We start from the raw sequence: 18,346 nt of genomic DNA on the forward strand, positions 1-18,346 counted from the left end.
CTCTGCTCTTTTCCATCAGCTGCCCATTAAAGGCAATGAAGGCCATAAAAAACACTCTTTAAAAAAACTGGACTTGTGCCTTCAGACTCTATATGTTAAATAATTTAAAAGATGGAGGATGTTAATAAACACAGGCAGGAATTTCAAAGGTCAGGCTATGTTTCATCCTGAGAGAGTTTGCTGCTGAAATGGAATAAATCCATCAACCATTAGTGTCCTGGGGTGGAAAACTGATTAGCATAAAGAGATGGATGTGATCAGAGGAAGTGATTAATGGACATGGGGTTGTAATTGATAAATATTGCCCTCAAACCTGCAGAAATCATCGCAGAATACTTAACAATGAATTACTGAATCCCAATGCAGATGTTAGAGACGAGCCTTTGAAAGCTCATTTGAAATGTAGATATTTTTTCTGACAGAATGTGTTTTGCAGATGGTGTCCGCTCATTGTGTGATTATTAATAGAGAGCCTGGTGCTTCAGTTTTTCCTAACAGGGCGGCAGCATTTGCATAGATAATAGCACGTTTTGAGTGCAGCCCGGTGTGCAGGCTCATTTGGGAACCACTTACATGGATGACACAATTCAGTGGTGCCTGCAGGAACACAGCGAACACAACATCATCCAATTCCCAACCCGAGAGCTCAGACACACTGACGGAGAACAAGACGCCATTTTCACACACAGCTTCACCCTAATATGTTCAGAAAAAAGACAACAGAAAATCTGAAATATGATTTGTTGTTGCCTGGGGTGAACCCTACTACATTGTCAATATCTCTCCACTATTTCTGTCTGGATAGCCGGTTATTTAAGGCAATGTCTGTTGCCAGGCAACAGCACTAAGGGCAGTTCTGTGTAATGGGAACGTAGAGGAAGAGGACAGACCCCCCCCCCCACCATCACCACCACCACCCCCCACCATCACCACCACCACCCCCCCCAGTATAAGAGCTGTCGAGCCATTCCAGCTCCAGCTAAACCTCCACCAGCCAACGCCCACGTCACCAACCTCCATCGCACCAGCAAGCGTCTCATAATACAGCTGCATCTCTCTACAGCCTCCTGTGTGATGCTGCTGTCGCATCACTGATGCTGCTGTTACACACACACACACACACACACACTCACACAGACGCACACCATGATGATAGTGATGAGTGTCTGCTTCATGAAAGGTGACACTGCACTCCACACATGCTGCCGGATTCGACAGTAAAAATCAGACTATTTCTCCTATAAACAGGAAACATCAATACGATCAAGTCAATGCCACTAAGTCTTCGGATATCAGATCTCAATGAGGCATTAGGTTGACGGATGGATTAACTCCATTCATAAAACTGGGTGAGGTTTTAACCACCTTTGAGCTGTAGTGACTGTACAAACCTCTTCTTCCTCTTTTAATAAGAGTAAGAAAACCTAAAAATGCATGCACACATCTTCTCTTGATAGATCACTTGAGGGAAAGACTTCAAGTTCAATGCTGGATTAGCCCAGGGCTGATTAATCTCCTTTTAAAAAAGCACTCTGATCACTTTAGGACCTTTTCAAAGAAATGCCTTTTACAGAACTGAAGAGCAGAATCCAAAACTACCAAACAGAAGCTTATCTCAGGTCATTCAAAAAAGCCAGAACATGACTGAATGAACTCTTTGAACCCACTGACTCTAACGCTGCGCAATCCTGAGCCATTCAAAAACATGACGAGTGTCAGGGGAGTCTCATGCAAACCTAAAGTGAGCTCCCTGAGGGGTCCTTTTTTTCTTCAATTTCATGTGCGTCTTACCATTCTGTTTCCTGGTGAGTCCATGTAGTCTGGGCTTTTGAATGCAGCTGTGTTGGTGTTGGTGACAGTGTTGGACGGCATCGTTGAAGGGTCTTATGGGAAATGTCTGATGATGGGTGATGTTGGGTGAGGTGAAACGAAAACTCAAAAGAACTCAAAATAAGGTATGAGAGATGATCCCTCCTCTCTCCTGGAAGATAAGACAGAAAAGGACAACATGTTAATAAATCACATATGACTGCATATCAGTTGATGGCAGAATGAAGCTTTTTTGCTGCCTCTTCTAAAAGCTTAGTGAGGTTTTATTTGGTCAAATTTCATTTTGTGTCATAAAGAGGCTCTTTCTGAGCATCAGCTTCCCTTTGTTGAGTGCACGTCATGTATAGGAAGGCTGCTATAGGATACTGTATGGCTTCTATCGCCTATAGGGCCCAGGCCATTTTTTTTTACACCACATGGATGTATGGGTGTACATACAGTACAGTAGTCGACATTAAATGGCTGCTGCTGAACGCATGAGAGCCAGAAATGAATGCAGAATAAATCCAGCATGGTAACACTGTTTGACACATTACTCACGATATTAATATTTCATTTTCACCTGACGTGTCTGGGTTAAAGTTACCCCGGCAGTCAGCCATGCGCACACACACACATAGGCTACACACTCACACACACAGGGAAGCAGTTACAGTAATGCACTCGTGGAAATGTGCAAAAAATCTTTTCTGACTTAAATCAGATGGGCTGTGTAAAATCCCCTCCAATGAAGGGTTAAATCCACAGTGATGACAGTCGCTTCTGATTTATTTCTAAGGGCTTGAAATCAGTTATACTCCTTAAAATGATTGCAAGCATCAACCAGGACGTGTTCACTACAAAAACCTTAATAAGGCGACACATGCGTTTAATGTCACCGCATTTCCACGCAAGCTCCACGCAGGCCACGCGCTTACATTCCTGCCGTCAGCGATCGTGCGCTGATGATTCAATGTGCTTTGCATTAAAATGTAAAGTTTCAGACATCTTTCCAGCAAAGGGAAGTCTGCAGCAGTGTGACCCGGGGGGGGATGTGGCTCTTTTACAGGCCACGGACACTGAAGCAGGATAAATCCCCCTTTAAATGACTCTAATAATATTTAATGAGGCCGGTGTTCTCTCGGTCCTGGTTCTGGGCTGTAAAGTCGCTCAGGTTCAAGTGTACATCGCGATGTCCAATCAGCACATCTGCAAAAAAGCAAAATCGCTATTTCCCCATTTCCATCTAGCGCCTTCCGCTCTCAGGCTTTTTTTTTTTTCCTTTTTGTTCACAGAAAGGTTCCCCTTCCTGCTTCAGCTTAACAGTGCCGGGTTCAACCGATTGAAATACGTGAATCGCTGTGTGTTCGTTACCCGATTTTTCCCAAGTCCCAGGCCTGACCCTTTTTTGTCTCGCTTGCTCCCGGAGCCTCCTTCCTCTTCTCTCCCCGTCCTCCACCTCCCCAGCCGGCCAGCTCGCTTCCAGATGCACCGCTCTCACTGCAGGAGCCCGCAGACCGTCTGCCGGCTGCCGCGTGGTCCTAAAGCCAGACAGAGTGAAGGCTCCGGGGAGGGGAGGGGAGGGGAGGGGAGGGGAGGAGAGGGAGGGCTGAAGTGGTCTGGGTCTAATAAGTCATTACCATAGGACCCCTTTATACAGAATAATATAAAGGCCAGGGATCAGAAACAAAGAGGATTTTCTTTTCCTTTATCGATTGCAGAAGAAAGTCGAAAAACAGTTTCAGGGGTGTCTAACATACGGCCCGCGGGCCAAAAGCGGCCCGCCAAAGGTTCCAATCCGGCCTGCCAGAGGTTCCAATCCGGATGATTTCGCAAAGTGAAAAATGTGTAACTGCTTTTCTAATGCATCCCCTGGGGGGCGCATACAATCAAACGGCTGACGGAGTGCACCTGAACGACGCTCCGGGCCTTTTTTTCTATGAGGGGGAAAAATAATATTTGCAGTTTGCATAATCTGATTGAATTTCATAGATTTTTAGAGCACTTCAAGATCCAATAAACACTCAAGTGTATGTATATGTGCAGTGGATCCACTATTTTCAGAAGGAGCTTCATATCATGCATGTGCTTACCATGCATGTTGGTGCGTCATAGGTGCTTCCTTCACTACTAACACAAGCATTACTGTGTCAGGTGACTGGGAAACCTGTGTGCTCAGTGTGTTCGCAGCAGGTTTCAGTCCTTAAAGTATATTATATTTGGTCCCACTATGAGACTCATCGTGGCGAAAAATACAACAGCGTTTTTTTGTAGAAAGATAGTTCATTAAATGTGAACATTTTCAGAAAGTACTTGTACTTTTTTTGTGCTAAAACAAAGGGAAACATTTGGAGTTGTCTTTATTTCTAGGTTATTATGTTATGATTTTACTGGTCCTGGTCCCCCTGAACTGAAATGGGTTTGACGACCCTGAATTAAGTGATTCATTTCAAGACTACATCACACTTCTGCATACATCTGTGTCCATTCAAAGCTGCTACCAGGTATTGTATTTTCAATGTGCTGTAGTGCTGTCTCATAAACAGGCCAATACATTATGAAAACAAATGAGAAGCATGTAGACATGCAACATGTCATCTGCTCCTCTGCACAGTCTGTCATCCAACACTGTTCAGGTTTTAAATAGCACAAGACGCTAGCTCAGCTAATACCATGTAGGCTCACACCGACCTTTCACAAACACGTTAATGAAATGTTCCATCAAGGTTCCGTAGTAGGAATGTTAAGAAGAGAGTTGAACCAAGTTGCATGATTTGAACAGGGCCTATCCAGACTTTGTAGACAGGGGTGGCCTAACTAGGGCACTGATACAGGCAGGGGGGACCGGGGTATGTGCGCAAACACACAAATGAATAGCATTTACCCTCTCTGTCCTCAGTATTTACTTTAACAGCTATCATTTAAGCATCATACATCTGTTATATTCTTCTAAATGTAATTCTTTACAAATGGTCCAAAGTCAAGATTGAAAGCAGTTACAAAAGAACATTAGTTAGATTTAAATAAAATGCTTCTGCCAGTCTGTTACAACACTGCGCAAATATTTGATTTTAACATGAGTCCTATCTCTGAATAGGCAAATAGCCAATCACAGTTTAGGATTTTGGGAAGGTTAATCAGATTTATGGAGGGGGGGTTATCAAATTGTAGAACCACATCACCCTAATGAGCTATCAGTTAGCAGTAACATAGAATTAAGTAAGGTACAACTCATGGGGACCATTAGGTGCAGAACATCATCAAGGAAAGCGAAGGATTGAAAGGTGCTCAATAGTGATCAATAAAGAGTTAATAAGCTACCAATGACCAGGAAACTAGGTGAATTGTTTTTATTTTATTTTTATTTAACCAGGAGAAAACCACATTGAGTTTAAAAATCTCTTTTTCAAGTGTGTCCTAGCCAAGATCAGCAGCAGCACATTCCAGATAAGTTACAGACAAACACATAATTCTGAAACATTAAAACATATCATGGGATTCAGAACAGAAGTCATCGGTTAAAGCATCTACAAACTGAAGGCTCTTCCTCAAGAGCCTTCAGTCTGCTTTTAAACACATTTAAAGAGACAAGCTCACTCAAACCCAGGCTCTCCTGCAGCAGGAGCAGCGTATCTAAAACTCTTTTTACCCATTTCAAGACGCACTCTGGGGACTGAAAGCAAAAGCAAGTTCTGTGACTGGGTCACAGAGCGGAGCCTGAAGCTTCCAGTATTTTTTAAATAATAAATAAATCTGTGTGTCATTGCTAAAGTACCCTTCAAAAAGGGTGTATTCTGGCTAACTTCCTAAAGCATCAATAGTAAACACACAGGGATAAATCAAGGGGTGTGAACAAAGCTGAAATCAAACCAGGACCTTGAGACCTTACAGGATGTACGTTCCTCCAGTAGGCGATAAGTAGACCTCAGAATTTTTCTTTAAACATTCAAACATCATTACCAGCGAGCAGCTCTTCCATGATAACATTTTAATGCAGTTTTACATCTGAGAGGCATTTGAGTGACCCTGGAGCCTCTTCAGTAACACTCTGCTCATCCTAATGACCCCCCCAACTCCCCTTTTTGTGCTTTTAACACTTACCTTTACAGAGAGTTATAGTTTGTGTCCGTTCAATTTCCCAGGTGAGGCTGAGAAGAAACAGCTGAGGCCTGTTGATGTTTTCCATGATATGGAGGAAACGCCTCTGTAATGCTTAAAAAATGAACGTGTAAAAGAAATGACCTCAGTTAAAATGTATATTTAGTACAATTTCCACCATGTGAAAAGTGTAAAATACACAGAAACACAAAGACATCAATTAAAATGAATACTTAACAGACACAGGAACCTGAGGAGACTTACTGATTTTAACATGCTGTATTTATTGGCCCCATGGTGACTGTGGGGCCCAAACAGCCATGTGATTAGCTGCTGCCTGAGGCCAGCCTGGCCTGATGAAACGAAACATGTGCTTACTATAGTTACAGCTCCTCTATTGCTCAGCCTTTATTCATACATACATTCAACGTTTGAGTGCATAGAGTGCAGATACATGTTTTATTGGGGTTTCATTTATTGCTACATTGCTTTGTTTACTCTTTGACAGCTGTGAAGGTTTGATAAGAGATGCATTTATCTTCTTAGCCTCTCCCATAAGACAACTGACTGTTGGAACTTCTTTAAATATGTCAAACACATCCATCAAACACAGATGTACCTAATACCCATGTTAATTGCGGCATTACTCTGCATTAACTGTGAGGACAGAGCCATCATTGATGCCTGTGCCTTTCATGCATTGACAAACTGTGCTGTACTAGAGTGCAACTAGAGTGCGCTGATGTTATCATACGGAAGCTAAGAACAGACTTTTTTGCACTATTTTAAAATTCTCTTTATCTTCCGATCATGCATTATTTTTGACTTAAGATGAACCTTCTTTTCTTGTGTTAACCTGCTTGTTCGGACAGTGAAGTAGATATTCGGCCTCAAATCTGTTTATTACCACAGATGCATGCAGCTCATCTCATGCAATGCTGTTCATTTGATCCTCTATGGAAATGTTTCATCTAGCACCACATCTTCATTCCATTTCCTAGAGTGCAGCCAGAACAAGATATCAAATCTCTTATCACACTCATTACATTAACCCTTCACAAGCCTATCACTGCACGCAGCATTTATTCCCCACACGCCCACTAGACGGAGACAAAGTGAGTTTAGTGTCACAGGCTGCAACGGCTGAAGTCTCACTGAACATCTCCCTGGGAGGCAGAGCGAGTGCTTTTGAGGGGCAATGAGGGAGAGAGGGAATGAGTGTGCAGAGGACGAATGTGCTTCACTGATCTGGAAGCAGAGGAGTCTATTCTTTCTCATAGAGTCGATGGCACAGGGTGATTCATCTGAGGGAAGCAGACTCAGACAGGAGGAGTGTGATGATATACAAGCTGGTGTCATCATAGGAACCCACAGAGGAGGAGGATGATCAAAGTGCTGGTCAAAGTGTCTTAATCCAGAATAAAGTCGTAATATTAAAAGAATAAAGTGGTGAATTTATGAGAAGACAGTCACAATTTGAGTCTGTATTTTATTTTGAAGGGGAAAATCTAAAGAGCAGCTAACCACTATTATGAAAATGAAGGCTATTGAGCATCTTGTGAGGTTATACGGAAGTATAGGTTTTATAAATAACTGAATACTTAATATTTTTGCTCATCAGCACCACATTGTCATTAGAACCAGGATTCTAAATAAATATCTGAGCCTATTCTGGAGAAGGACAGGCTAATAGGCAGCTTGTGCATGCTTCTGCAACCTGTGTTATTGCTCAGCTGTTGAATATACCTTCACAAGATGATTGATGTTCCTCATTTTAGTTCAGGTGGCTGGCTGTTCAGATTTCTCACTATACGGTATTTTACATAGAGATTTACCAGTAGCCTGCAATTTGGGACTTCTCTCTCTATAGATTACAACTTTATTCTTGTAAATTAGCCTAGCTTGTGCTCATAAATTGAAATCTTTTTTCTCTTTTAACTTGATTCTCATAAAATAATGACTTTATTCTCTCAACTTTATAATTTTATTCTTGAAATCTCCGTCTTTTTTATCCTTAAAGTGGCCGAAATGATCCACTGTTGCCGACCTCTTGGAATGAGTGGCATTTCTACTTCCTTGGTAATACATCACTTTAAAAAAAAGTTAATTCATTATGATGATATCAATTTGGCAAACCTAAGACCCATCAATTTGAAGTTATCACATGGCATTTGGTTTCATATTAAGGTTCATATCCCTTAATCAATCTTAAGTGAAGCCTCTGTTTAACTTCCAATTTACAGTGAAACTGAGACTTACCAGAGCGAACGAATACGTGCTACTAATGGACCAAGAAATTGTGTTTATGTTGTTGACATATCCAGAGAGGTTTATTACACCTCACTTCTGATCTGAACATACAGTCACTCATCAAGGGTCTGCCTACAGACCTTGGTTCCGGTCTACCACTGTGCTCTGAGGTTTATCACTGGTTGTAGCCGCCTCACCCACCACTGCGAACTGTTCGCTACAGCTGGTATGCCTTCCTTAAATGTAAGGAGATATACACACTGGATGACTCTGGTTTATAAGGCTCTTCTTGGCTTGGCTCCTACTTATTTATGCACTTTTCTCCAGAGAACTGGAAGCCGTTATGCCCTACGATCAAATGACATTTTGCATCTTTCTACTCCTCGTGTTCGAACTGAAACGGGAAAAAAAGCCTTCAGTTTCTCTGCCCCCTCTGCTTGGAATGCCCTCCAATCTGAACTGAAACTGTCAGCATTTGTTTCATTGGAAGCTTTCCGCTCTATCTTAAGAAAACAACAACGGAAATCCTTCGAGCAGTGCCTGTGTTCTTAAATTGTTACTGTAAAATAACTTCTGCACTTTATTTGATCAAATTGCTTGCATTTTACATTTTAATGTTTGTCGTTGTTATCTGTCTGTTTTGTTTACTATGACGTATGTTGCTGCCTCTCTTGGCCAGGTCACCCTTGCGAAAGAGGTCTCGATCTCAATGGGTCTTTTATCTGGTTAAATAAAGGTTAAATAAATCAAGCTGTTAATGTGACTGTAATACTAGATACTAGAATTTCTGAGACGTTGGTCATCATTCTCAGAGGCCGGTTCTGAGATTGAGCATGCACTGAAACTCATCCATAAATGGTTAAGACTACAAGGGCAGACGTGAGGGTAGAAGTTCTGAATATGGAAATATCAAGTATCATGTATTTGATTGATTGAAGGACGCTCAGTGGTGGATCATCAAAAACCACACAAACAGACATGACATGAGCTGTCAAAGCTATATTTTAAATCTTTTTAATATATCTCACATTTGATTTATTTACAAAAAACAGTGGCTTTGTGACATAAAACTATGTTTTGTAAAATCAATATGAGAAACAAATGTGTACCAGAAGCATAACCATACAGAACACAGACAGAGATAAGTAACATCAGGGGAGTGTTGGTGTCGAGGTTGCATTCTTTGCACGTAGTTCCTCCGCAAACAATAAAAGTATTACGATGTACGCACCTCTGCATGACCGACTGTGTTTTATTAGTAATACCCAGAGTTAGGTCTGACAGGGTATACAGTATTGCCTACACGTTGGCTTGAATGACATCAGTGCCTGTCTATCTGTAAGATTTGGAATGTGTTCATCAACTATTAAAAGCGAGTTTCCCAGCAGATTCCAGCAATGAGAAGAATTTACTGTGAACATCTCCAGGCATTCTGTGAATAAACTATGAGCAACGACAACACACTAATGCAGATATACTGTGATATATACCTGTTATGATAATAATGACACACAATGTCTGCAAACAGTTTGGCACAAATGTAAAGGCTGAGCATCAGTTTCCCCCAGAACACATTGAATCAATAAATAAATAAAAACTCTACAAAGTCACAGACATAAAGGCTGATAGATCATCGTATTTGCTGAATGGTTACTTTATACAGCACTTTACAGAACAGCACAGGCACAAACTGAAAGAACAGAAAGAGAGCTAACTTTTTAAATGCGTGGCCAGAATGAAGGGGAAGACATTTTTTCCTCTGCGTTTCACTAATTTCTGGACATTTTTCACTGTGACTCTCTGACAGAAGAGGTCACAGATGTTTTATTCTTTTTAACCTCTCCTTTGAATTCAATTTGGACGCAAGTGTGAGCGCACACGTGAAGCTTTATGACAAAATTGTTACAGACTTTACTCCACTTATACTACAAACCAGAATAGTAACAATAATGCTAACGTAGAGCAGAACAGAAAACTGATAAAAAAAAAACATCACATTAAAAACGTCAAAATCAGAGGAGCCTTCTTATGTTTTTTTTCTTGACACAGTGTAACAGGCTGTTGAAACCTTATACTTAGCTTATTGGATAGACTTACTGTACAAATCTCAAAACAATCTCTTAATCAGTTTGAATCAGTCCGATTTTACACACAGCTTCTTCTGAGATCTTCACATTACTCTAAAAATGCTCCTTAGCCTTTATCGTGTTGAAAACAGCAAACAGTGCTCATTTTCATTTAAGAGAAATAGACAAAACACATTGAACCAGAGGACAAAAATGTAATGGTAACTTAGACCTGATCTCTGTTTAGACCCTCTCTGGTTTACAGCTACCCTTCACTTTGCTTTTCCTGTGAAAGACACAAATTCACACACAGAAAAAAAACCGATATCCAACAACATGCTTCACCAAATAGCACTTCAGAAAAACTTCTCTTTCCACATCCTTTACCAAATATTTTATCACTTGCTTTTGTGTTTCTCTAAATATTTCAAGAGTTTAATTCCAAAATACAACAAGATAACTAGTGAAATGAGAGAAAAATGATCCGCATCAGGATATTTCAACTCAACTATTGACATTAACCACAAGTAAAATAACAGACTTCTTTGTGAACAGTGGATGTATATTTTGGAATGAAACCCTCCCTTTAAAGTCATCACTGATCTTTCACCTCTAGTGTTGTCGCCAACCACTTCTAACAGTAAAAGGACCATATTTCTCTTAAATCACCTCTGCATTCCCTGAGCACCTACCTTCATTGCACATACACATTTCAATAATCCTTTCTTAACTAATAAAGCTATCAAAGCGGTTCCTACTTGCTTCCTATGACCTTACATCCTCACGTACGGAATAATAGTGTTCATTTTGTTACTCACAACTAAACTCATTGCCTAATTCTTTATTATTCTAACATCCTGAGGTGCTTCCCTACACTTAAATAATAAATACTGAGGCTACCAGCTAGTCAGGTGCGTGTAGATACGTTTTTAAGGGGATGAACAACAAGCACAGCTCCTTACTGTGTTTGTAGTAGCCCCTTGGTTCTTTTTATCGCACAGCCCTCTTGTTTGTAAGGGTGGCTCGCTGAGAGCACAGTAGCAGCAGTTTAGTATGACTCGTTGAGTGTGTTTACATGCACAAAGTACTCTGGATACCAGATATTCAGGATATTAGTTCTGTTAAAAGTTTAAATGAGAAAAAGTTATTAATGTGTGTGAAAACAGATATCCCTGCAGATGTGAAGTGAAAACATATTACAATGCAAACCAACTACTGGTGGGCAGGCAGCTGAACAATAGTCTTGTAATGTATTGTAACGTATCGTATCGTATTGTAACGTATTGTAACGGATCGTATTGTAACGTATTGTAACGTATCGTATCGTAATGTATTGTAACGTATTGTATCGAAACGTATCGTAACGTAACGCATCGTACCGTAACGTATTGTATCGAAACATATCGTATTGTAACGTAACGCATCGTATCGTAACGTATTGTATCCTAACGTATCGTATTGTAACGTAACGCAGCGTAACGTATTGAATCGTAATGTAATGACACGTACAGTGACATAATGTATCGTACTTTTTGGAGGGTGTTTTGTCCTCCGTCAAAAGTAGCAACTTACAATTCAATCATTAAGTTTGTTGCTCTAAATTTTTTATTATTTTCTCAATTCTAATAATTGCTGCCTTAAAGGAGAAGATCTACTCTTCATTTCTTTGAGTCAATATTTTCCAACAGCCCGCGGTTAGCTTAGCTTAGCTTAGCATAAAGACCAGAAAAAAAGGATAATCTCCGGACTATTCCTGTCTGGAAGTAACACAATACCAATCTGCTAACTGCACCAATGTTACCTGTGAGCTAGCTAGCAATTTTGCAACCTCCTTTAAATGTCTGGAAGTCAATATACTTAGCAACTAAGTCCAACACCAAACCTTTTGTTAGGATTATATATAACGCTTTCCAGTCAGCTGAAGGGGTGCCAAGAGATAGACTTTAAGCTAAGCTACAGAGCTGCTAACTAAGCTTTGTCACTGATGCATTTGATCTTGTTTATCCACAGGCGTAAGAGTGAAAAACTTAAACAGTGGTTTCTGTAGCGGACTGTTGCATGGCCTAGGGCAGCGACGTCCTTTCCTCTGTTTGTCCTGTCCCTAACTCTAACTCTTCCTCATGGTCGTGGCAGGACTCAGAAAAGTCTGCTTTGACAATTTTTGCGTCCAACGAACTTCCGACCGTGGATGTGCAAGTAAACACACTCAAAGTGAATTCTGAGGCAGGACACTTCCAACCGCTCAGCTGTCATCGTAAACCCACAGAGAGCTGGCATAGCATGATACAGTACCTAAATCCAGACATGAGTGCAACTTCATGCAAAAACAATTTAAAAAACAACAAAATAAGTAAACTAGAGCTAATCATACAAAAGCAATGACAGGGAACATGTTGTGACAGGAGGTCACTTTCATGTCGGGGTGTTCCCATGGTCATGTGTGTACAGTATTTTATATACAGAATGATCTGCTGCAATGGGAGAAAGCACAGCAAGCCATTCTTTAGCAGTCATGAGGGAATCGTCGGGTAATTACAGCAGTTTTTGTTTACAGGACAACATACACACTCGCTAATTGGACACATCTCGCTACCTGCAAGATGTGAAGAAACTTTTTTTTCACATAGTGAAATCCTGTTAAGATTACAGCATGCATTACTCTACGTGCTAATGCCAGGGGTTGTTGATCTTGTATCTTCCAATTGATGACTGTATGTCCTTACAGGGTGGAATGGTGTTTGCTTTGTCCTCAGTGCTTCGGTACTCTCGCTGTGCCTGGAAACACACACAAAAGAGCACATTTAGTGCTACCGACAGCCTGCAGTTAAAAAAAAAAGTAGAAATGGCTCTGTGGCTGAGTGCCATAGTGCTCTGTTACTTTGGATGGAGGGTTTAGTCGTAGCAGGAGCTCACAATAAGGAGCCAAACAAGCATATTTTTTGGCTAAATAAGGCGACATGCAAATGTTTATCTGTGGTCTTTTTATCCAATCCAACAAATAGAGCTTTTATAACTGGCAACAACTGCTGTTTGTTCAGTTCCAAAGAATAAATGTGCAGCTTATTTATAGAAAATTGTTATAAATGGAAGCCAAGAATGGACATGGTTGCAAAAATGTATTTTTTTTATCATGACACAAAGATAAGAAGTCAATTATGCCCTTATCAGAGCTCTTTTCTTGTGATGATGGGCTCATGTTCTTGTTCAGCCTCAGAGAAAACAAGCTGTTGTTTCCAAGACACAGGAACAATATTTAATGAGTTAATGATCTTACCATGAGAATGATCTTGCAATGTTTTTATTTAATGGGATGATAAACACATATACTTGACAAAGTGGCTTTCTTATCTTGACTACGAGATATTCATCTTGTTTTTCTCTCCCAAGAAAAAGTTATCTATCCTGTTTTCCTGGGAAACGGCTTGTTATTTTGAGACAAGAAGACAGTCGACCCATTATCAGAAAATGTGGCTCTTAAATTCAGCAGCATAAGCAACTTGTGATCCTACTTCATCAGAATATTGCAAAGTGATTACAACCACAGCCTTTCTTGTCTTATGTACGATAATTTAAAAACTATATAATCAAATATTAATTATTCCTACTTTTTGTTGTTCATTCTGCTTCAGCTGAAAAACAAGAAAGGAAATCTAGTTTTTTATGTTTTTGGCCAAACCTAACTGAATATAAAAGAAACCTGCATTCCTATTTTAAATGTCATAATCTATATTATATTTTTATTTTATATGTATGCTGTGACTGACTCATTAGTGTTTACTTTGACTTACCTCTGTCCCCACCGTTCCTCATGTTGGTCTCCTCTTCCTCTATCCCATCATCCACTTTAAAAACAAAACACAAGATTAAATTCACAAAAACATTACACATATAGAGTTGAAACAAATGAGAAGCAGTTATGAGAATAAAGAAAGTGCATAATGTCTAATGCTACTAATCATTAATTACATTTTTAACTCCTTAAAGGTCCTGTAAGGAGTTTTTACCTGCTCATGAAACAGACTGAAATGAATACTGATATCTTTTTATGACCTAAAAACGCAGAGAAGACCATCAACAAGAAGAATCCTGATTCTATAAGGCCATTTTTAATGACTGAAACCACTGGCAGGGGGTAGGTATCAGACTAACTGATTAACTACATACTGTTACTGCAGTCTTTGTTGTAATTTTTCATGCCAGAAATTCTCGATACATAAAAATTTAACAGTTAAAACAGAGGATGAGATTTTTTTGACAAAATCAGCAAAGAACGCTTTGTCCACAGGGGGCGGCAAAACTGACACAAATGGAAAGGTCTAACAGGAGCTTTAATAAAGTCTCTAACAAAAGAAAAGAAACAGACAATGAAACCAAAGACACTATAAATAAAACTGGACTTTGCTGCAATGATGTCACACATTGGTTTGCTGACTTGTCACCATCTTGGATCTTTGGAGCCAGAGGTTACCATATTTGGGAGAGGGGGTGGGTGGATATGAATTGCTCCTAAGCATATATCCTGAGTAGTAGTAGTCACAAGCTAGAGCACAACTTGTTTATCTTTCACCTAAAGTAGACCGTAACCTAATAAATGAACATAAAGCTGTTTTCAAAATGACTCCAGACCATTAATATAGACCATAAACATATCAGGAAATGCTTACAGAGGTTTTAAATTAAGTAGAAAGGAGAGTCATTTCTCATAGTCTTGTACTAAATCATCAGATTTTAGTGCGACTAGTTGATTCACCCCCTGCTGGACATAAAACCCAATACGGTTCGGGGCCATAGACCTCGTAGCAGAGGATGCAGGTTCGATTCCAGCCTCGAACATTTACTGCATGTCCTCCCCCACTCTCTGCTCCCCACATTTCCTGTCTCTCTTCAGCTGTCCTGTCCATTAAAGGCGAATAATGCCAAAAAATATAACTTAAAAAAAAACAGAATACAGTTTAAAGGATTCTGCGCTGGCTTAAACTTTTCCAATCTGCAGACTGCGTCCACCTCTTCTTTACAGTCTATGATTAAAAAACACAATAAGACATCATGTGGTTTATGTTTACCTGAGTGGAGCTCTTTCACCAGTGATGACATGGTGTTTGTGATTGAGTCAGCAGCAACTAATAGATCATTCCGAAGATTCCTAGGTACACCTGGAAAAAAAAGAGACATTTTAAAACAAATTCAAAACTCATGTAGTTTCTTGTCCTGCAGTTTGAGCTCATGTTCCAATATCCCAACCTAAAAATGTCACTTTTTTGAATTTTTCTGTATCATAAATAGATACTCAGCATATTATAGACTGTGCATTACTATTACATTGAATGCTACACATTACAGATGTCTGCCACTCACCCTGAGCAAAGGCCTCAAGCACGTCCCCTCCCACTCCTGCCAGGCAGTCCTGTGGTGTGTGAGTCGGGGTGGACCCAGCTGAGGTGGAGCGTATGGGCATGGGCATGGAGCAGCCAGCACCGTGACTGGGAGAAGAATGAGGGGAGCCTCCAGACTGGGACTGCAACATAAGACAATTGGAATACATCAGGTGCAAAAAATACTTCAGGCTCAGCAAAAAATAGTTGCTTTAAAAAATGGCATTCACTCTACCATTACTTTTTACATGTAGACAGAACAACAAGAACTATGTTTGTGGATATGATGTTGATTTATTTATGCTTGTTTGCGTGCTTCAAAAAATTGACACCACTGTCATGTCAAGGTATTCCAACTTGTGGTTGGATTAAACAAAGGCAAACAGCATGGATATATAACAGCTTTACTAACTGTTTGCAGTGTTTGTGCTGAACTATGCTAACTGGCTGCATCAGTAGGCACACCATTATATCAGATCAATATTTAGTTGACATGAAAGTTGTATCAATTGTCTGATCAAATTCTTGGAAAGAAACAATATCTATCCATGACATTGAACTACTCATTTGAACTCTTTGAACTGAGGTCATCCCATGATGCATAAGACAGAATGCCTATCAACACTTCCACTGTTTCAAACTCCCATAATCATCCCGGAAAGATGATCTCAGAATCTATTAATGAGGTGGGTACAAACATGATTTGCATCAGCTATCATATACTGCAATATATCAGCAAAAGAATGAGGTGAAAACACAATTTAAACACGTTTGACCATGAAAGGTGGAACAGTGGATTATTTTAGGATTTGCCGAGTGAGATAAAAGATATACTTCATTGTCCCCTCTGGGAAATTTAGCTTAGCCAGTAATGCTACATTCTGCTGCCAACATTTGATATGTTTGGAGGCTGCACTTTGCTGGTGTTTGGTAACATGACGTATTGTTATTTTAATGACATTCTGAAAAGTCTTCAATGAACAACCCTCTCGTGATTCTGATAGAAATCAAATGAAAAATTATAATTCTCTATAGCAGAAACTCATTTGTTGAATGACTTCACATGAATGGAAGATGCCTGATTGCAGTCACAGACTGCAGCTTTGGTAAGAGATGCTCTCCTCTCTTCTAAAGATGACTTTATTAAGACTACACAGACGCAGATGTGACCTAAAGAACTTAATCCTTATGGGGAGAACAAACAAAAACAGGGCAAGGAAAACCTTCTGGAAATCCTATACAGGCCGGCTATTCTGCACGTCTCTATAGTGCACCTTCACTGCGTCAGGGGGGTAATGAGAACCATGTGTGGGTGAGCGGCCTGTGCTGAGATGAGAGATATATATCACGGAGAAAGGATGGCTGTGTGTCTCTGGGACTGGTGCGGGCCCGGGTTGATGGCTTGGAGCCAGGCAGCAGATGGCCGGCCAGACTGCAGTCACATTAGAAGGGAGGTTGTTAGCGCCGATGAAAGGAGCAGGTCCCTGACATTCAGGCTGTGAGAAACACACTTCTCTCAACTTGTTTGAACCTGAAATAGCTTGTTTGAAAGATTGTGTCCAGGTTGGTAGTTGAAGCTCTTTAGCGGTGTGGCAGGGAAGTGTCGGAGAAGGACTACACGACAGTAACCCAGTTTAAGACAGTGGAATCCTATTATCTGTCCGACATTCTTCTTAAAATCTCTACTCAAAACTTCCTTCAATCCCATCAATGTGAAGGGGGAAGGATAGTAGTATTAAACTAAGTGCTGAGACTAGAGTCAGGTATTAGGCTTTGTAAACTGAATTAAGGACAACTTACAGCCTGCTTCTGCTCCTCATCCTATCAGCCAGCAAAGGAAAGCAGTGAAAAGAGCAAGGAGAGTGAGAGCAACAGAATTAAAGCAGCAGCAGAAGAAGAAAGGATTGCATGCCTTTTACAACACATTAACAAAAGTAGACATCACTGCATCGTCTTGGATCAAACAAGCCAACATCTCATTTCATCAGAACGCCACCCAGCTTTAAGAAACAAGTCATGTAATCTAAATCAGCACCGGCAAAACCTCAGTAGTGCTTAGAAAGAACAGCAGATCTAGGACAAAGGTATCTCAGGATATTAACTCTGAGTCCTGTTTTTATTACATCTGAATCTGCTTGAAACAGCTGATGGTCTTACCTTTAGCAGCCTCATAAGTCCCTCCAGCTGCACCATCAGCTCACGTCTGCTCTCCTGCAGCGCTGACATGCGCCTCTCCAGCTCGTCCTTCCTGTGTCTGCAGCAGAAGGAAAAAGTTAGAAACAAGTGAGGACGTGGCTCTTAAAGTCATGAAGTACGATGATATTAGATCGTTTAAAAACACTTCAAGCATCCTGTTCTTTTTTGTTGAATGTTGCGGATACATGCCTGGAAATCATTATTGTTTTCCAGACATCTCTACAGGTGTCTGTGAAGGAGTTACTTTTCTTTTTTATTTGAGAAGATGATGTCCTTAGGTAATTGCGTGTTAAATGTATATGGTCAAACAACATTTCATAATTGGTATCAGAAATTTTAAGATTTTTTCTTGTGACTGTATGAGTTGTGCAATAATATCATGGTGTCCTTATTTCCCAAAAGATAGGATTAAGTGTTTCATATCATATCCTAATGTATTGTATTGTACCATTTCTTAACATATCGTAACGTAACATAATGTATCCTATCCTATCATATAACATAATGTATCCTATCGTATCATATAACATAATGTATCCTATCGTATCATATAAC

At 40.2% G+C, this 18,346-nt stretch overlaps 2 protein-coding genes and 1 long non-coding RNA gene across 23 annotated transcripts in view; 1 reads left to right on the plus strand and 2 right to left on the minus strand.

Annotated features, from left to right (window-relative positions):
• Positions 1 to 3,327, minus strand: part of dnmt3ab (DNA (cytosine-5-)-methyltransferase 3 alpha b) — a 55,956-nt gene extending 52,629 nt beyond the window's left edge. For 2 of the 4 annotated variants that reach the window (XM_034674437.1, XM_034674436.1), the window contains exons 1-2: positions 3,184 to 3,314; positions 1,792 to 1,981 (exon numbers count right to left, since the gene is read on the minus strand). In XM_034674437.1, the coding sequence (XP_034530328.1) occupies positions 1,792 to 1,872 (81 nt within the window). In that variant the 5' untranslated portion in view covers positions 1,873 to 1,981; positions 3,184 to 3,314. Of the gene's footprint in view, positions 1 to 1,791; positions 1,982 to 3,183 lie in introns of all 4 variants that reach the window. The other 2 variants (XM_034674439.1, XM_034674438.1) reach the window with 2 other exon arrangements.
• Positions 1 to 18,346, plus strand: part of LOC117805865 — a 128,392-nt gene that overhangs the window by 55,971 nt on the left and 54,075 nt on the right. For 9 of the 12 annotated variants that reach the window (XR_004629541.1, XR_004629542.1, XR_004629547.1 and 6 more), the window contains one exon: positions 15,564 to 15,768. The exons of 2 other annotated variants lie outside the window; for them this stretch is intronic. This is a non-coding gene — a long non-coding RNA (uncharacterized LOC117805865). The remainder of the gene's footprint in view (positions 1 to 15,563; positions 15,769 to 18,346) is intronic. One more of the 12 variants, XR_004629545.1, reaches the window with a different exon arrangement.
• dtnbb (dystrobrevin, beta b) overlaps positions 9,156 to 18,346 on the minus strand; it is a 41,590-nt gene continuing 32,399 nt past the window's right edge. For 3 of the 7 annotated variants that reach the window (XM_034674448.1, XM_034674449.1, XM_034674446.1), the window contains 6 exons: positions 17,753 to 17,849; positions 17,396 to 17,416; positions 15,579 to 15,738; positions 15,287 to 15,376; positions 14,012 to 14,065; positions 9,156 to 12,998 (listed from right to left, as the gene is read on the minus strand). In XM_034674448.1, coding sequence (XP_034530339.1) covers positions 12,973 to 12,998; positions 14,012 to 14,065; positions 15,287 to 15,376; positions 15,579 to 15,738; positions 17,396 to 17,416; positions 17,753 to 17,849 — 448 coding nt within the window. In that variant the 3' untranslated portion in view covers positions 9,156 to 12,972. Of the gene's footprint in view, positions 12,999 to 13,828; positions 13,853 to 14,011; positions 14,066 to 15,286; positions 15,377 to 15,578; positions 15,739 to 17,395; positions 17,417 to 17,752; positions 17,850 to 18,346 lie in introns of all 7 variants that reach the window. The other 4 variants (XM_034674447.1, XM_034674452.1, XM_034674451.1 and 1 more) reach the window with 2 other exon arrangements.

Source organism: Notolabrus celidotus, chromosome 22 (genome assembly GCF_009762535.1).
Source record: "Notolabrus celidotus isolate fNotCel1 chromosome 22, fNotCel1.pri, whole genome shotgun sequence".
NCBI classification, from domain to species: Eukaryota; Metazoa; Chordata; class Actinopteri; order Labriformes; family Labridae; genus Notolabrus; species Notolabrus celidotus.